The sequence below is a fragment of the Podarcis liolepis genome (genome assembly GCF_965112155.1).
Source record: "Podarcis liolepis genome assembly, chromosome: 7".
Lineage (NCBI taxonomy): Eukaryota > Metazoa > Chordata > Lepidosauria > Squamata > Lacertidae > Podarcis > Podarcis liolepis.
Genome location: NC_139561.1, coordinates 37,209,984 through 37,230,686, shown reverse-complemented (window position 1 = coordinate 37,230,686; position 20,703 = coordinate 37,209,984). Strand labels below are relative to the sequence as shown.

General features: G+C 43.0%; 1 protein-coding gene across 1 annotated transcript in view; it reads right to left on the bottom strand.

Moving 5' to 3' along the window:
* Window positions 1-19,592, bottom strand: part of TOX3 (TOX high mobility group box family member 3) — a 99,939-nt gene extending 80,347 nt beyond the window's left edge. The window contains exon 1 of the mRNA XM_083513673.1: window positions 18,305-19,592. Within this exon, the coding sequence (XP_083369799.1) occupies window positions 18,305-18,406 (102 nt within the window). The 5' untranslated portion in view covers window positions 18,407-19,592. The remainder of the gene's footprint in view (window positions 1-18,304) is intronic.
* Window positions 19,593-20,703: the final 1,111 nt, after the last annotated feature.

Here is a 20,703-nt window from a genome sequence, read left to right as displayed (position 1 = left end):
TCAGTATAAAGCAACTTCCAATGTTTTTACTTATAAGTCTCTCTCTCTCTCTCTCTCTCTCTCTGTGTGTGTGTGTGTGTGTGTGTGTCATTTATATCTCACCTTCTTCTCCAAGGAGCTCAAGGTAGCATACATATCCCCTCCATTTTGTTCTCACAACAACCCTGTGAGGTAGGTGAGACTGGGAGCAAGCGATGGGCCCAAGGTTAGCCAGTGAGCTTTAAGTCTGAATAGGGATTTGAATCTTAGTCTCCCAGGTCCTAGTCCAGCACTCTAACCACTACATCACACTGGTTCTCCAAATATACCAGCAAGTTTATTATGGGATAAAATATCATTTTAAAAAACAGTGTAAGCCTATACCGCCTATTCAAAAGTAAATTCCATCGATGCAAGTGTTGGGGCTCTGAAGGTTCATTTATTTTTAAAAAAGTTTTTAGCCTTCCTAGAAGTTTGCATCCTTCCAGTTACTGAAAAGATCATGAAAAACGTGGTTGAACTGTGTGCCCCGGGCAATATTTCCTACTCTGCAGCCTGATCCTTTTTTGCAAATAGGTGATTCTTTCCCGTAATTGCCATGTTGAATGAATGACTCTGTTAATTGGTTAAGCCGTAGGCCTTAACATCAAAAGATACAAATAGCACATAACAGATTGTCAACGATATCAAAGTAACAGAAGCTGACTCAATTATACACACAAGATCATTCTGACAGCAACATTAGATTTTAATAACAATTAGCCATAATCCTAACAACTGCAGTAAGCAGCATAGCCTTATGAGTAATTGCCAATTCCCTACTGCTGACTAAATAATTTGCTTCTGTGTGGCAAGCAACAATAATTCTGTTCAAAAAAGGGCTAAGGGTATTCGTCAGGTAAAGAGGAAAGAGCGAAAGAGGTAACTTCCACAAAACCATTTCTATGTGGGTGGGTGGGTGTATTTAATGAGCATCACCAGGAATAGGGAACCTTAAATAATGCTGACAAGGTCCAGAAGTCCTAATAACTCTTTACTGAGCAAACTTAACAAAAACATTATGGCAAGAAAGGAACAGAGAGGTGTGTTTTCCTTTCTCAGTTCTGGCCTTGTGTACAACAGGGACATACAACCAAACATACGGGGCGGGGGGAACTCCCTCAGAATAATAGGTTAATAATAGGTCTGGGCAGGTTGATATGGGAAATGGTGGTCTACCAAGTCCCAAGCCATGAAGGGCTTTTCAAGGTCAGAGCTTTCTCAACAGTAGCACAAAGAACTGCTAGTGGATGGTGAAGTTTACTTCACTGAACGTAAGAAGAGCCTGCTGGATCAGGCCAATGGTCCATCTAATCTAGCATCTTGTTCTCATAGTAGCCACCCAGAGGCAATCAATCATGTTTTACAGGACTTCTAGAGATATGTGAATTTCCCTATGAAGGCCAAGTCATTGTTTTGTTTTTAATTCCCCTATGAATTGAAATCCTTTGTTTTTGTTTTTAAAGGGAGATGGCAAAGCAACACTAGTTTGTACTGGTGAACTCTTTCTATTACTTTTTATTCATATTGTTGTTGGTGCTTTTTTTCTTAAAGAAAATTGCAGGGAAATCATTTTCAACAGCAGGGTGCATTGGTTTCTGCTACATTAATTGCTTTCTTAAAAACAGCTTCTCTGCATTTATTCAATGCAAAGGAAGTTGCTTAACTTGATAAAAGGGAGGAGAAAAACATGGTACACAGCACAATTTAAGTACCATCACACCATTATGCAGCACAAGGGTTACTATAAACCCTTGAGTTGCTGCCATGGGCATATATTTTCATTCCTTTTCATTTCATTGTTTTTTCTTACAGAACCTTCACAACCAGGAAGCCAAAAACAAACTCTTAGTTGCTACCATCGGCATATTGTTTCCTTTTTCGTTTCATTGTTTCAGAAAAGATTGGAAGGCATTGAATAAGGGTGGTAGAAGTATTCAATGCTAGTCCTACTTAAATTAGACCCATTTAAGTTAACAGGGATGACTAATAAGTTAATGAACTTCAGTGGATTTACTCTGAATAGGACTCAAGGTGACTACAATCTAAGATTCCTGAGGACTCATAAACTAGAATGTATGCACAATGCTCATGGATCTCCAGCACCCAAGCCCATCTCCATTACTGCAGATAATTCTTTGCTGCTACCCAAATATGATCTCAAGCAGACACAACTGTGTTGTGGACCACTCACTGATCTTCACAGTGTTGTGGCAGAGTGAACTGCCAGTCTCTCCTGGGAGCTCTCCCAGATACTGAAGAGGTCACTGTATTGTCCAGTGTTGGACAACTCTTACCCAACCACAGTCTCTCATCTGAAAGACAACTCCAGAACATTTTTGTTTATGGGGGGGGGGAGGCAGTTCTGCCACACATTCTTGACACAATAATAATGCATTAGTTGTGAATTTAGTCTGCTTTATTAGTTGTCCCGTGATGCTGCCCTGATGCTACTACATTATTGCTATCTGGAGGGACTACAGCAAAAATGAACCAGAATATCTGTGCCATAAAAGTTAATGGGATTTCAGCAGGAAGTTACGAGCTATGCACTGGTTGGAAAGGAAGCAGTGTGGACACCAAAACTTTTGCAGGTGAAAACAGTAATGAAAGCCATCGTGTGTGACTGCCCCTATAGTGGCATGAGCTCCGATAATCACAAATGCACAATGGAAAGGATGTCTGGAGAAGCCCCTAGTCTTGCTTAACACTTCAATGCCTCCCAAGCTTGTTAGAACTGGACAAACTATCCCTCCTTTTCTGACACCTTCTTCCATCCCAACCAGGGTTTAAAATTAGTAGGGTGCCAGCTGCATTTTGTGCCCAGAAATTCTCCATTTACAAGCACCTCAAAAAGTCTGGGTGCCATTTTTTTGTGCCTGGCTGACACTCCAGGATTACTCAAATGTATGTGCTTTGAAGCCTCAAAGTATACGTTAAGGATAGACAATATGTTAAGGAGTTTAACAATAAAGAGTAGAGTGTTTCGAAAACTGAAGTATGGTACCAATATTTTTATTGTAAACACCCAATTAAACATGTATTAACAATTTCTGCTAAAAATGTGTCACTTATGTAAATTGCATATTAATTCATTCTTATCAAAATAATAAAAAGTGTTGCCAACCCTGCCCTCCCCCCGAGGCAACTAAACATTCTGTTTTGGTACCCACAACCCAGGTCCCAGAAGCCATTTGGCTCCTAGCTTTTCTATCCCAGTTTCTAACATTGGTACCAACACAATGTTGCTGGAACAGACAAGCGTTGGGAGCTTCCCCACTAGCTATAACTTTTGTCAACTTTCCCTTTTCTTCATTTTAAATTTATTTAAGGTATTTATATACCACTTAATTATTGGCATTTCCAAGTGGCATGTATAAAATTACAAAACATAAAAAATACAAATTCATCTTAAAACCAAACACTACCTTAGCATGCCTGCTGAAATAATGAAGTCTTTCTCATGCACCTGAAGTTCAGCAAGAAATGTGCTTTTCTAATCTCAGTTGGGAGAGACTTGTACAGCCTGGGGCCCACAACACTGAATGTGCAGCATCTCATAGTTACAAGCCATGTATCGGAGCCATAGGGGACCACCAGCAAAGACTCTGGTGATGTCATTGATCAGGTAGTGATAAGAATTCAGACAGTTATGAAAATATCCTGGCTCACAGTTGGACCTTATAAGAACATCAAAGCAGATGAATTATTGCCTCTATTTCAACCACATCTCTGTGGGCTGCATCACCCCAAACTGCTGTTCATAAAGGCCAAGTACAACAAATAATGCACTTGCATAGCTTTTATGATGTTAATATGGCACTCAATCACTTGTTTTTCCAAGGCTATCAGCCATTTTTATCCTAGAAACTAGGACAATTTGTTGTGATCCATAAAACCTCAGTGTTCACTTTCTATCTGATAAAATAGAAGAGTTCTCCCTGGCTGCTGAGGTAACCTACACGATTGCTCCAGGCAAACTAAACATGTTATATGTTCATGATCTCATTTCAGAGGTATTTATTCAAGCATTTAAATACTGTTTAATCACCCATAACCTCTAAGCAGTTCATATAGGTAGGCAAGTATCCTGTGGACAACCACAAGTGGACAGTCAATGGCCCTTTGTTTTTTTCTGTCTTCAATATATGATATAACTGTGAGCTCATGGGGGACAGCTCATTATCAATTTAATGTATGACCTATCAAAATTTATGTAGGATTAACTGCAGCAATGCAAGCTTTAAGAGACATTCTCCTTTGTCAGGGTTGCTTTTATTATGGGTAATCAGTGTTCCTGATTTACAGTTACCTTGACCAAGTCCTTTATATGAGATTGTCACAGATTCATTTAAGTCCTACTCACTAAGTAGTGAGACAGTGAACCACAATCTTCAGTAATGAGGGCTAACACCCTGCCCCATGGCTCATTGCTTCCAACCGGGCAATTTCTGGAGCTCTCCCCATTCCAAAATTCACTATCATTCTTCCTTATGCAACTTCAATATGAAGTCCACTTTAAATTCTTCTCTATGACATCCTGTTTGCATCCAGCCATGCACAAAAGAACTGAGGTGATTCAGTGCAATGTCAAATATACCTGTCAATCCTGCTCATGTAAGCCCCACCTGTAAAGTCAATTTGGCTGGTGGACATGAAAGGCAGGACCTTTTCTGGAACTCCTCATCCTCTTTGGGGATGCATAGCCTCACTGGTTTTTCTTAATCTCTTCTTTTTAACTGCCTTTTATTAAACAAGTTCTTTTGAGGAAGGACCATAGCTCAGTAGAAGAGCATCTGCTTTGAAGGCAGAAGGTTCCAGTTTCGATACCTGGCATTTCCAGGTAGGGCTGAGAATGTGCCCTATCTGAAATCCTGAAGAGCTGCTGCCAGGCAATGTAGACAATAATGAGAAAGATGGCCCAATAGTCTGATTCTGTTTAAGGCAGCCTCCTACGTTACAGAGAGCTATTTTACAGAATATAGCTCTGTTAGCTGCTATATTAGTCTCTGTCTCAACTGGCCTTTTTAATAACTGTTAACATTGCTGCCTCTGTCAGTTCTGATTATTTTTAGACTGTGTTTTTATGACACCATGAACGACCCCTGGTGGGCTATGCTCCAAAAGGCAGCATATAATTTTAATTTTTTTATATTAAAAAAGCTAAAACGAAAGTTTCCAACTGGTGTTAAGATCATTCCAGCCACACCATCCACATCAGCATGCAAGTAACTAGCATTGCAATTCTAACTATGTCTATTTAATTCAATGGGGCTTACTTGCAAGTAGGTGGAATTAGGATTGTAGCCATGATGCTTGCCACCCAGAGCAATTTAAATAGGTTTGCATGTGGCATCCATAATAATGCAAAGCTGCTTTCAGGTAGTTCTGGTGGGTGATCAGTCAAAATAACCAAATACATGAAATCAGCTATCCTGCTGCAACCACAGTGCTGGCAACAAATCAGAATTAAAAGCCCCTCTGGCCAAATGCATAGGATACACACACAATCATACAAGCTGTAGGCAGAACTGCCTGCCTGGAGGTGCTAGAATAAGATGAGCAGTTCTCAAGTAAGAAGAAGAAAAGGAGCAAACGTTAGAAAGCGCCCCCCCCCCCGGCCACAAAAAGCAAAAGCAACACAAAGAAAAGGAAGAGCTGGTAAATGAGTGGAAAGAGCAGAACCTGGAAGAACTAAAAACCTTGAGGGGAGGTATCTCTGCTTCTGTCAAATGTGGGCACTATTTTTTCTTCAAACAGATGAATGTTTTCAACAGAAAATGGAAAAACACACACATTGTCTCCAAACAGGCTGTGTACACACCATACAGTTAAAGCACATAGTAAAGGTAAAGGGACCCCTGACCATTAAGTCCAGTCACGGACAACTCTAGAGTTGCGGCGCTCATCTCGCTTTACTGGCCGAGGGAGCCAGCGTACAGCTTCCAGATCACATGGCCAGCATGACTAAGCCGCTTCTTGCGAACCAGAGCAGCACACGGAAACGCCGTTTACCTTCCCGCCACAGTGGTACCTCAGGTACAGATGCTTCAGATTACAGACGCTTCAGGTTTCAGACTCCGCTAACCCAGAAATAGTACCTCAGGTTAAGAACGTTGCTTCAGGATGAGAACAGAAATCACACGGTGGCGGCATGGTGTGGCGGCAGCGGGAGGAACCATTAGCTAAATTGGTACCTCAGGTTCAGAACAGTTTCAGGTTAAGAACGGACCTCCAGAATGAATTAAGTTCTTAACCAGAGGTACCACTGTATTTATCTACTTGCACTTCGTGCTTTCAAACTGCTAGGCTGGCAGGAGCAGGGACCGAACAATGGGAGCTCACCCTGTCACGGGGATTCGAACTGCCGACCTTCTGATCGGCAAGCCCTAGGCCAGGGGTCAGCAACCTTTTTCAACCATGGGCCGGTCCACTGTCCCTCAGACCATGTGGTGGGCCAGACTATATGGGGGGGGGTGAACAGATTCCTATGCCCCACAAATAACCCAGAGATGCATTTTAAATAAAAGCACACATTCTACTCATGTAAAAACCACTGACCGTCTGCTGGCCAGATTGAGAAGGTGATTGGGCCGCATCCGGCCCCCGGGCCTTAGGTTGCCCACCCCTGCCCTAGGCTCTGTGGTTTAACCCACAGTGCCACCCGCGTCCCTTAGTTAAAGCACATGGCTTCCCCCAAAGAATTGTGGGAGATGTAGCTATAATTCCTAACACCCTTAGCAAACTACATCTCCCAGGATTCTTTGGAGGAGACTATGTTTAAAATGTCTGGTGTGTATTCAGCCAGAAAACTTCCTTTTCCAAGGCATAGCATACAGGCACCCAACAAGGTGGGGGAGTTTAGTGCAGCAATAAGATAAAAACACACTACTTAATATTTTTAAAGTGCACATGCTAGCAGCATGCAAGCTGAGGATGTTTAACAGACTGTTCAGAACTTTGGTGGCTGCTAAATATTTTCAGCAAAAGGCATGTAATTGACTCAATAACTAAGAGGGGGAGAAGGGTTGTTTATTTAAAAAGCTACTGAACTAAAGCCAATGCCCAAAATTAGTTTCCCATCAGCAAAACCATAAAAGGGCTCAAGATAGAGGCAGAATGTCGAACAGCTGGTATATTTCAATGTAGTGCAATTTATTTTTATTTTTGCAACTTTTTCGTGTGGTAATTCCCCATCAACCCCCCCAAAATGGTACTTAACAGTTAGAGGGGAAAATGTTCCTTGCACAAGCTCACTACATCATTCTGCAAATTAAAGGTAAGCTTAAACTGCATGCAAGTATTAGAATCAAGTTGCACCATCAGCCAGTCCATACAGTACACTCACCAAAGAGTTGCTGCCAGGAATACCATCTTAGCAAAGTATGCAGAATGACTTCATACCCCTACCATACATCTAATCCAGAAATGAGGATCATGTGGTTCTGTAGGTATTGTTTGACTCCAATTCACACCAGCCCAAGCAGCATGACCAATGACCAGACATGATGAGGCTTGCAGTCCAACAACATCTGGAAGGCCACAGGTTCCCCATCCCTGGTCTAAACAAACTCCAACATTATGTCTGGGGTGAGGATTACTAGCCACTGGAAAGCCATATTTTGTAACATTTCCATGGCAGGGGAAAAGGGTATAGTGGCCTACTACCTACAGCTCAACAGCAAGTGTTTCTTTGCAACCTGCAGTTATGCAGACAACCAGTTTTGACAAGGTCGCAATTTGATAGAGAGATCCGTAGTTGCTTTTCTAGCCTTGGTGACCAGAATTGCGAAATATCCCAGTACATCAGATGCCATAAGTAGCAGGCATCACCTGCCAACACATGTCCTAAAAATGGTCTAAAACTATTCAGTCAATTTGTGCCAACATGGTGACATTTAAACATCACAATTCTCATGAAGGTAATACTTGAGTACTTTAACCAATGTTGCTCATAGGTTTTAATTTTTCCAAGTTCTAACAAATCCTACTCCATAATGAGCTTCCTAGCCCAAGGCTACCCCTTTCTGTACAGGACCAGAGATGGCAACCAGAGGGGGCCATGACAGTTGTCCTGGGCAAGCTCCACTATGATATCAGAGAAGAAATACCATTTGTTGTCCAATGACACAACCATGGACCACTTTTGTGTTCAGCATTCCACAGAAAGCACAAAAAGCCTCTTGACCCAATCCTCAATTAGGGCTAAGTGACTGCAGCTGGTATTCGATCCAGGAAAGATGCAAATGGCAGAGATCCCACCATCCATACCTGTCCTGTCAGTAGGGCCTCTTACGGACATCCCAATGCGGCTCCCACCAAAACCAGCTGAGGTACAACCTCACTGGCTCCTGGTCAGGCTGATCACAGCCACCTTGAAGTGGCACACAAATGTTTTAAGCAAGATATTGAACCCTCTTCAGAAAGTCTTTCATGGCTTCTGCGTATGTGTAGCAAGCAATGTAGCATCTTTGTTGTCTCTGAACCATTGTTAGGCAATGATTCACTCATATGTTTAGTTTGTTCATGATGTTTTCCTCCAGTTCTTCTTCCATGCCTTACTTGGAATCATCATCTGCATTGGCTACCAGTGTTAGAAATTGAGATATGAAAGCTAGGAGCTAAATGGCACCTTAAACCTAGGTTATAGACGCAACAACAGAATGTTTAGGCATGTTTTTTAATAACAAGAATACAAAGCTGAAAATGAATGACCTGCAACTAAAATATTATGTTTATTTTTCACATGGTCTAGTCCTTCCCCCACCCGCACCCCTAATATTCTTAAGAGGGTCTCTTCTCCAGCCTTCAGAAGTGGGGAGGCAGAAAAAGGTCCTCCTTTCCTTCTACTCTGCAGTTTTAATCTGAAATCCTAGGCACATTACTGCTCAAAAACTGCTTGCACTAATGAAATTCCCTGTCACAAAATGTGCCTAGAACAATGGGAGTTTCGAACACTGTTGGCTACCTGTTCACTTATGGGCCCAATTCAAGGTGCTCATGTTAGTTTGAGGCCCTAAATGATTCAAGCCCAAAAGGTCACATTCAACACTGGTCCTATTCACTGAAGTTAACAAAGTTCACTAACTTAGGTTCATTAATTTCAGTGGGTTTACTCTGAGTAGGACTAGTGTTGAATACCACCCAAAATATATGAAAGACCTTCTTTCCTTCAGACCCTCTTGGGGCTGAGATCAACAAAAAGGCCTCTCTTGGTAGTTTCACTGCCTGCAGAAGCTTGGGGGCTGGCCCAGGAGGGTGCACTCTCTGTGGCAGTGCCAAAGTTAAGAAATTCCCTCCCCACAGAGGTGTATTGGTTACTTTCAATGTATGGTTTTCATTGAATTCTGAAGATACACCTCTTTAATCCAGCCTTTTAAGATATATACTTTTAGGACCTACCTCATCCTTGTGATTGCAATTTGTTTTAAATCATTTTTAATGTTGTATTTTAAATTGTTTTAAACCACCCTAGGGGCTTTGGATGAAAGGCAGACAATACATTAAATTAGTAATAATAATCATCATCACCATCCACTTCCTTCTATTCTTTTGGAATGTATGCTAGTCACCAGTTATTTCATCTAAGTTTGTAGTCCTGCTAAGAGGCTCCTTTTTAGGGACGATGATGCACTTCCAATGACACCACTGCCTCTTGCCACTATACCCTTGATCATTTTCATGCAGAGGTACTAGGTCCCCAAGTATCTACATTATGCCCTACTCTCTCCTTTACTTTTTGTTCTTTCAGAGGCATCTACCCCTGCTCTGCACAGTAAAAAAGATACAATTAAAGTATACAAACGACAACTCAATAAAACCATGAATAAATGTAACCAATCCAGCAGTTATAAAATCCAACACAGACGGACAGGTTAAGTGCTACTGATAATGAAATATTTTGATTTAATTTGATATTTGTATTCTGTTTTCCCAACAAAGTAGCTCACACTAATCACAATAGCATTTTTTAAATAAAAAACAACCACCAACTATTGCAATCATTACACTATCAAATGCAATAGCATATAAATAAAGCAAACAGCAGCAACAAATTCATCAAAATAATACAATTCAATAAAGCCATATTCAAAATGGTGGTAACCCCTTCCATGGAAGTGATAATCAGTATAGAGTCTCAGACTAGTAGAAATTTGTGTTTTTATTAATGGTTGACATGATGCTTGTCAATTATTTACTAGAAGAACAGAATAGACGAATAGCTGCAGAAGGCTCTCTCACTGACACTTGGCCAGGAAGAAAGAATTCTGAGTTGCACTGGACAAATCAGTGTATACTATCTCAATAAATTAGCTGCATCAGTCTAGCAGAACAAACTGAGTTCACTGGTGATTAATAACAGCTCAGCTTCATAATGTCTTGATAACATTCCCTTTGGAGGTGCACTTGGAAAGGGAGTGCAAAAATCTAGGGAGGAATATCATCTTCATGCACACAGAGTCTTAGGCTTGTGTGTAATGTAGCACTAAGTTAAAGTCCTATAGTGTCCTACCTGTTTGGCTGGCAAAATGTTTTGCACAAGTTGAACGTTGCTAGTAACTTTTGCTGTACAATAGATTGTGCAATCTGTTGAATAATGAGTTTCTGCTAGAGCAACTGTTGTATTGGATTATGTTGCACAACATGAAAACTTGAACATCTGCTAGTGCAAAACTCCTTGCGCCAGCAGACATTAGATACAGCTTTATAATTCCCCCAGCAGTTATGAGCACAAGTTAAAATAACCATCTCATGGCACTGGACTCTAACTGATGTGTATGAGATTTGTGGGGGTGACTGGCAATCTGACATGGGAAAAAGAGTCACTGCTTTGTTTTAAGGCTTCCCTTTGCAAGGTTTTTAAGAGGGCAGTGGCTTAGAGACATCCTACTTCATTCCACTTTGGGTGCCAGTGTTTTCAGTAATGTCTCAGTTTACAAATTCTCATATTCAGAAGCAAAATGAATGCATGTCACCTGGGGACAGATAGTTTGTTTCAACTTCACGGAGACCAAAGCATAGGTTTTTATCAAAGGACCCAACTTCTGGAAGTTGGAGAAACATTGTGCTAGCTACTAATGAATGTAATTTGAGTCTGGAAATAACACGATGCAATGACTACTCATCAGAGCACTCATAAGACCAGGTAACAAACCTGAAAGCCAATTCATATCAGCTTCACAAGAGCAAACACTATCCAGTAGATCAAAATGTTGAACACCACACAAAGAAAGTACAGCTGCCAACAAGCAATCTGAAAAATGTCCCTTTTTATGTAGAACATCTAGTTAGTCTTTAAAAAGAAGACAGGAAATGACAGTTATTTGGTTGGTATATAGACTTCTCTGGGCAAACATATTTGATGCAGTTCACAAAATGTCCAAGCTTAAATCAGTAAAAAGCACACCGCAGAAAATAGAAATTGTAACATCATCAGAATGAACCAATCTCTAACATATTGTCAAAATAAAAAGGAAGCTGCGTACACTAAAAAATCTAAAATCACAATACTTCCTATGCTCCTGCACCAAGTCAGCACCATGTCAGAACAAGTCAAGAAGAATCAGCCCCAAACCATTTGGAAATATGAATGACTTGCTGGCTATACTGTGCACTCGGTCTAATACTTTGCAATAGTGTTGGCTCAAACTCTTGGTGGTTTCACTACCATAGTCCAGGCTTCCTCAACCTCGGCCCTCCAGATGTGTTTGGCCTACAACTCCCATGATCCTTAGCTAGCAGAACCAGTGGTCAGGGATGATGGGAAATGTAGTCTCAAAAAACATATGGAAGGCCGAGTTTGAGGAAGCCTGCCTTAGGCTATATAGCATAACCAAACACTATCACATTAAACATGGCCAGCTGAGGATATGGGTGTGAAAGCCACAAAGCTTGACCCTGCAATATGATGTTCTGTTACACAGGAGCCACTAGACTCCTATCGAGTTGCCATTTGTACACATCTGAAACAAGATGTTTGCCCAGGGCAGTGTGTGTGATCTGATAGCTAATTCCTCTATTAAAGACGAACCTTTAGAGGTCCATACAGTTACAGTCGCAGGCACTGGCATTCCTCTCAGTGTGTTTAGGTAGCTTCCTGTCGATTTCACAAAATCAACCACCAGCAGCTGATGCTCCTCCTGCGTGGTAACCAACACCTAGTTACCAAGTGCGCAGCAGTATGTCATGGTCCCGCATGGCTTGTTTGCATCGTTAAGTATTTGTGACATTTTCCCTGGGGTATATTAGCTTAAGCCAGAATTGTTGCCACCTCTCTTCATGTTAGAATACAGGGAGCTTGTGCTTACCTCCTTAGCTATTTTGACAGCAGACTTATTTATCAAGAAAAGCAAAAAACAACGCACACATAAGTACTGAACAAAGCAAAAATACCAGCCCAGAGCTACAACTCCTAGAGTTCTCTGGGCAAAGGGATAGATTATTAACCACTCTATATTGTGTAGCTCTGGGAGCAGAATAGGGGTCTCCTAACAACTTTCAGTGCCCTTAACAAACTACGGTTCTCAGGATCCTTTGTGGGAAGCCATGCCTGTTTAAAGTGGCATGATACTGATTTAAATGTGTATCACAGAGAGAGCCTAAGTAGTGATGGGCAGCTTAACTTCTAGGAAAACCTATCCACCATTACTGATTGTTTCATTGAAGAACCTCTGATGAGCATCCAGGGAAGCCACCAAGTTCTCCAGAACACAGTTTGATAAAACACCAATTTAAAGCTATCTTTCCAAAAGCGGTATAAAATGATACACAGTTCGTTTTACTGGAAAAATAAGGAAGAACTTAACAAAAGTCTCCTGGAAAGTTCAGTGAAGAAAGTTCAGTGAAATTCATCACACACTATTCAAAGCTGCCCCAGATAAAGATGCAGTAACGTTCAACGTTTGACCTCAAAACACTCATATTATCTCCCTTTACCTCACTTTTGGCAGGACTAAAAATTCTGAGAGATGACAAACTAGTCTAGTCTATATTAAAATTGAGTGCACACTATTCAAGGTAAATGCACTGCATAGATCTTCTGTGGAAAAATTAGCCTAATAGTCTCAAGAGTCTATCATTACAAAGATGTTGATGTTTTTCAGATGAAATGCGAAAATGCTACATTTTAGTCTTATTGTTTCCCCTCTCCACCCCACCCCGCCCACCAGCCAAAAGGATTCATGGAAATCACGCCCCACTTTCAGTTCTATCCTAGTTGTTACTGTAGGAAGAGTACAATCATACAGAATATACAAAGCTACAGGTCGTACTGCAGCCCAACCCCCAGGAAACAATGCCACACGGATAGCAACTGTTGCTCTCCATCTTACACAGGGTGAAAGTTTAGGCAGGTTGCATAGATAGGAAAGTGGGGGAAATTAAATGGTTCTTCCTGGTTACAGAGCGTAAGCAGGTAAAGGGTCACCACAGTGTAGCGATATAGCCAAGCCTCGCACTGCAAGCTATACAAGCATCCATTGGCCATCTGCTCCTTCTTTTATCTGTACCATCTATTTACCCAACTGTGGTGTTTGCATTGAATGTTTTAGATAACTGCAGCTGCAGAAACTCATTTGCTGTGCCTTGTCTTGTGAAACATCATCTGTATTATCGCTCTCCCTCTCCCTCCCCCCCAAAATTGTCTATTTATGAAAGCAGTGTGCCACAACCCACAGCATGCAGCAATTTAGCTTATGCCACATACAGTCTTTTTCCAGATCAACCCAGTTGTTTGAGAGTGTATGAGAGGGGGGTAGCAAAGACATAATGTCCCCAAAAGGACACCAACATACTCATGGTGGCATTGTTGATCAAGTGAATAGGGTGTCAGCCTGTCTGCTACTATCCCTTAACTGATCATCAGTTGTAGGGTGGGAGAAATACACTTAGAACCCAGTGCCACCTGCTTCTCTCCCCCTACCCACCATCATTCATGTGTTTTATAGATTCATATGCCACCCTTCAATATGATTGTTCCAAAGCAAGCTTTAACAGAGAAGTTTTAACAACATGTGGCACAATAATATATTGCAGGTGGAAACATTCTCAAAAGCTCAACAGAGTGTGTGTGCCAGGGAAGAGGACATACTTCAGAGGTAGTATGCATGCACCTCGGTGGTAGGGCACATGTTTTGCAAGCCAAAGTCAGAAGTTGAGCCCCTGGCATCTCTAGCTAGAAATGTGGTTGGGAAACTTGTAACCAGATGTCCAGATGTTATTGGACTCCAGTTCCCATCAGCCACAGCCAGCATGCTCAGGGGTGATGGGAATTGTAGTCCAGCCATATCTAGAGGGCCACAGGTTTCACACTTCTGAGTTAGAAGGATCAAGTAGCAGGTAATGTGGAAAAAAACATCTGCCTCAGACCCAGAAGAGCCATTGCTAGTTAGAAGTGTAATATACTGGTTTGAACAAACAAAGGTCCGGGCTTGTGTAAGGCAGGTTCCTGTGCTCCCCCCTGCTCCCTGCTATATATATGTCCATGGGAGAGAGAAGAGAAAAATCTGTCCTACTAGATTGGTACAACAGTATTTATTTGGCTATAAACCAGGTGAAGCACCAATCCTAATGAGATTTGACTGGTTTGCAGATGGACCTGCAAATGCAAACTTCTCAAACCAGTAACTCTGGAACAACCCCATCAACTTCACCCTACCATCAAACAGGACTGAATTTACACGTTATAATGTCTTAATATGGTACACTAGAAATGTAGCAAGGATGAGGCAAGGACAAAGCCATTCAATCCCTAATAGTCCATATGCAACCCAAATAGCATAAACTTCTAAACTATGGACACATACAATGAAGCCTTGCACAATTGCCTAGCCTCAGACCATTCACTCTAAATAAATCCTATTAAATTCAGATTTTCCTGAAGTTACTCTAACCCAGGCTTCCTCAGCCTCACCCTCCAAATGTTTTTGGTCTACAACTCCCATGATCCCTAGCTAGCAGGACCAGTGGTCAGGGATGATGGGAACTGTAGTCTCAAAATATCCCGAGGGCTGATGTTGAGGAAGCCTGCTCTAACCCATGAGCTATTCTAGACACACACAAATGATGTATTTTGTGTTATTGCCCATTGTATTCAACCATATGTAGAAGAATGTCCTCCCTACTACGTTGCCAGTCAATACTGCTGGCCTGTTCTTAAGCTTTGCAATGACTACAGCAGGAGTGCCAACTTGAACAAAATATTGAGGGGGGCAGGTAACCCCTGTCCTGCACAATTGATCACATGATGTGGCACACATACACCATTTGAATGGCAATGCCCATCAAGTTTGGGGGGCATCCCCCTCAAATATTTTATTGGGTGGGCCAAAGAGACATTGGCCCCTAGGAGTTGGTTCTTATGGACCACAGTATTATTGCCTTAGATACTGATTTTTATTTTTAATGCAACTACTAACATTGCTGCAACATTGTTACAAATGGTGGATACACATCTTACGAATGTCAGCTTATAGCTAGGTATGTAAAAATACACTAATGCAAAGGCATTTTCGATGACAAAGCAACCAGGAGCAGCTTGGATGAGCTCAGCAAAAGAAAGAAGCAAGGTTCATCTGAACAAGTCATCAACCACCCAACCATCTGTGGTTTAAAACTATATGAATCAGAATGAGATTTGCAACCACTGGTTTCAAACTGTTTACCCTAGAGTGAACCCCTAGGTTAGCAGACTTACTTTTTAAAGGTGCAATAAAATTTTCGTCTTAACATCCTGATCCTAAACACATTTTGTTACAAAGTTTATTGATTTCAATGATCTTTATTTCAAAGTGTGTTCAGGATCACAGCCCAAGTCATATCCATCCTCCACCTTAATTAAAGCAATAGGAAAAGTGCAACAGAGTTAATAGCTTCCTACCAGTTTAGTGTTTTTTTGGTTTTGTTTTGTTTTGAGGAGATTGGTGTTCTAAGAAATGGTATCCAACAGCAGTTTCACACTTTCCTTCCTCGTGATGCTGAAGATACAATGGAACATTATTCAAAAGGTACCTACAATTGGTCTGCTTCTGCAAATTTCTAATTTTGGAGCTATTTACATGTTGTAGAGGCACACTCTGTAGAGGCACATAGCAAACGAAGAAGAATGTACACAGTGTCTTTTCATTATCACCAAGGATAAACAAACAAAAAAATATGGCTGGTATATAGTTTAGCTCAAAAATGTTCATGAATTAATACAAAGTGCAGCAAACATTTAGCCATTCTCTAAATGATGGCGACTTTATACATTTGGCTGCCCTAACAAGCAACTGTGCAGAGTTATTCAGAGCACTGAAAACTCTTAAAAATCAAAGGTGATGCTCTAGTCCCTAATTTGTGTTGAGTCCCTCCTCTCTCTCTCTTTTTCTTTTTTCATACTATCAAGGCAGCAGCGTGCTCATATTCCCAGTGGTGTATCTCCCAAGAGCACGCTCAGGCATGCATTCTCCAGGAGCAGCTTAACATAACCTTGGTGAAAAGGAATTGGTATGCTATGGCTACATGGGACAAGGCAAACACCAGTTCAGCTTCCATCCAACATGACCATCATGCCTGACCAAGCACATTCGAAAACAGAGCCTTCTTAAAAGAAGAGCTTGCTTTGGTGACATCCTTTTTTCAAGCAATCCCCTAGTAAGAAACTTTTGATAACCGCAGATATTGTTTTGAAAATTCTGGCTTCCCACCCCCGACCAATTCCTTTTTCTCATGCATTACCTAGGTAATCATCATTACATTCTTCATTCAGTTAACCATTTGCACAGTATCTCAACAGGCAGTATCTCACAAGGGGCCCCAGAGTCTGGGCAAATGCAGCGTGGTGGTGGTGGAGAGAGACAGCTAGCTGTGAAAGGGATCTTTATATACATGTATGAAGGCCCCGTGCTAATAACTCCGTGAGCTATTGACACAGCCTAATGCAAACAGTGAAGTCCCTTTCAGAATAGCATGAGTCACCATGTCTCTCTTTAAGTTTGCATTTCCCTGTTCCTTCCCGGTTGTTGGCAAAAACAGACTAGCTGTGGTTGAAACATTTTTTATTATTATTTGTAAAATGCATTTAGGGTAGGGAGTGCCCTTCTCTTCTGCTCACTGCTGCTGCTGCTACATCTGCCTTCTCATCTATAAACTGCCACAAGAAAGATGTAAATAAGCCATGGAGCTAAGTAGTACCAACAGCTTCTCCGGCAGACAAACAAGTCAAATGAAACAATTCGCTTGCTTTGTAATGTTAGCAGGCAAGGAATCATGCATCCACTGAACTAATTCCCACTTGGAATGACCTTTGTCACCCAGATCCTAAACACATTTTTTTTCTGGGATGTGGATCCCACGGATTTCAATAAAACTCCACACAAGCATGCTTTGTCAGAACTAATGCCTTAGTTAATGTCTTAACTGTGGCGGAATGTGAAAAAAGTGGGACCCAAATGAGTTGGGGGGGGAGTGGGCAGCAATGCACAGTCTCTGATCAGCATTTTATCATACTCTAAATACCAAGGACTGTAAGAAAAGAAACAGATCTGACCTTAAAAAAACAGATATGTTTAAAAATAAATACAATACAACAAACTAAAAGAAAGAAAGAAAGAAAGAAAGAAAGAAAGAAAGAAAGAAAGAAAGAAAGAAAGACAGACAGACAATAGTGGCAGCTGCTCACTGGCTGCAATTCCCAAAGTACTTCTTAGAGCCTCAGCAAAAACTGCCCATTGTTCCAGGGATTCCAAGTAAAGCAGAAAGCAGCATCTTTGCAAACTGCACAAGCCCATTTTTGCCCGGATACACCATGCACACTCTTTCCCTTCATCAGCAATTTCCCCACGGCCAATGAAATAGTAGCTATTCCACAAGCCCTACATTTGTATGTGTGTGTTTACAAGGGAAACTGTGCTTTATTTCAAAAGAATTGTGAGAAAATGATAAGGGATTATCCTTCCAAAGTTGGGGAGGGGGAGTAGTAACAACAACAACAGCAACAACAACAGGAGCCAGAGATGGCTTTTTGTACAGGCCATGGAAAGGAGCAGCGAGGCGGTAGCGTTGGAGAGAACACTTGAGAAAGTTTTGATTAAAAAATTGCTGCCCTATTTAACATCAGGGAAAGAAAGTTTCAGCAGTTGCAGTGCCTTTTCCCCCTCGTTCCACCTACCCCCCAGAACAAAAACAAAAATATACTACCGCAAAACAGAGCACCACCAGGCACAATATTATGAGGAAAACTAGAGAGGCACACCAGAAACAAAGGTATAAAACAAGAAAAATGGGGAGGAATTAAAGAAGTAGTCACCTTGTTGTAGTTGTAGTAACCCAAACACTGGGCAAAGTCCAGATTGGAAGGGTCTCCAGGAAGGGAGCTTCCAGATGCAGCAGGATAAAATCTTACATCCATGTTGAAGGGATTGGGGGGGGGGGGTTGTTTGGGGCAGGGGGGTGGGGAAGGAAGGGGGTGTTGGATGGAAGAAGAGTTAAAGAGAGGAGGTCCGTGTGGTCCAAAAAGGGGTGAAGTTCTGAGAGGCTCTCAATAGATCCACCTTCCAAATAAAATAAAAATTAAAAAGTGCCCGGGTTTGGAGGGAAGAACGTTGCTCAAGTTGTTTGGGAATCTGCGAGAAGTGGAAAGAGGCGAAGCTTCCTGGAGGACAAGGAGGGAGGGAAGAGGAGGGAGAAAGAGAAGGGGGGGGACAAAAACAAACAAGGGATGGGATGATAGAGACGGGGGAGGGGAGGGGGCAGAGCGGCAGGTGAGCCGAAGGCGGGGAAGGAGAGGCACAGGTGAGGCGAAGGTGAGGGGGGAGCAAGAAGGGGGAGCCTCTCGCGCCTCTGGAGAAGTGGGGCGAAAGCTTTCTCTCAGTCCTCTCTCTCTCTGTCCCCACCCCCTCCAATGGCAAGCCCCCGGGTTTTGCCTCTCTCTCTCTCTCTCTCTGTCTCCAGAACCAGCTGCACCACACAAAGAAGCCACGCGCCCGGCTCTGAGGAGAGAAAGAAGCAGAAGCAGCGGCTCTCTCTCACTCTCTCGGCTTCTCTCTCGGGCCCCCTCCTCCCGCCTGCCTCAGGAGAGGGGGGAACGGCGACCGGGCGCGCGGGCGGGCGCGCGCTCCGCCGCCGAGGCAGCCGGCGCAAGGGTCTCTCTCTCTCTCTTTCTCTGTATGTGTCTCTTTCTTTTCCCTTCCCCTCTTCTGGAAGTGACTGTGTGTGTGTGTGTGTGTGTGTGTGTGTGTGTGTGTACAGAGAGAAAGGGCAGAGGAACTCGTGAGGGGAGAAAGAAGGCGCCAAAGAAAAGGAGCCCCGGATAGCTGCGGAGAGGGAGGGTCGCGGGGCAGGCAGCTTCGCTGTCTCCAAGCACACACACGCCCCAAAAGTGCTCCAAAAGAGGGGCGACGGTGGCGGCTGCTCTTGGCACCGCCCAACTTGAATGAGGCCGAAGGGGGGACTTGGTGGTGGGGTCTCTCTGGCAGTACTGCCCCCCCCTTTTTTTTTTCTCGCTCCCTTCAGCTGCACACCGCCGAGGAGGGTTACCTCGCGCGCGCGTCCAAAGGAGCCAGGGCCCGCTCGCTTCTCTCCCGCCCCGCCCTCCCGCGCGCGCTCCTTGGCCGAAGGTTGAGGGGGAGAGAGGAAACCGAAGCGCACGTGCGCAGAGTAGGGGAGCCGCGGGGGGGGGGGTGGGTGAGAGACAAGTGCACGTGTGAATGGGGACCATGGGTCTATTACGCACCGCAGCCAGAACTTTCGGCAGTGCGGTTGGGGTTCGCTCCTCTGAGCTTGCCGGGCCGCCAGGCGAGGGGAAATGAAGAGAGTGTAATACACGTGTATGTATGCAGCAGACTTTCTATTGATAGAGAGGAAGGGGGTAGGCTGGCTCGCAGGCGGGCATCTGAAGGGAAGCCTTTGTAACCCCTTGAACGTGGGAACCAGTCTGAGCTGGCTAGAGCACCCTAAAGCGGGGTTTTACTTAGTGTTGCCTCCAATCTAACGCTCCTCCTTCGAATTTTCACCCGCGGTCTTCTGTTGTTTTAACAAATTTGTCCGTTCTAAGGATAAAGGAAGGTGGTAGGTGGGAGCAGGATTGCTGAGCATCTAACCTCCGCAGGTTCGTTTTATACATGTACTCTGTGCACCTGGAGTGCTTCCCCACCCCACAGAAACCCAGCATGGAGAAAATGTGATAGACAGCTGGATATATGGGGCTCTTTCAAACACCATAACAAATGTACAGTGGTGCCTCGCAAGACGAAAATAATCCGTTCTGTGATTCTCTTCGTCTAGCGAGTTTTCCGTCTTGCGAGGCATTCGTCTTGCGGGGCACCACTGTATTCAGATGATATACACACAATCCTGCTCCCCACTGTTGTATACGAATACACTGCGTGTTGAAACAAGTAATGTGCATTTTAAAACTTTATTTATTGCATTTATATCCTGCCTTTTTCTCCAAGGAGTTCAAGGTGGTACACAAGGTCCTCCCCCCCTCCTCATTTAATTGCCACAACAACCCTGTGAGGTAGGGTTAAGCTTGAAGATGGTGACTGACCCAAGGCCACTCAGTGAGCTTCATGCCCCAGTGGGGGGTTTGAACCCTGGTCTCCCAGGTCCTAATCTGACTCTTAACTTCTCTCTGTGATGTTCTTCCATACATGGAAGTCTCCATGGGTGCTGCAGCCAACAAGTGCTGGGTGTGCATCAACATGC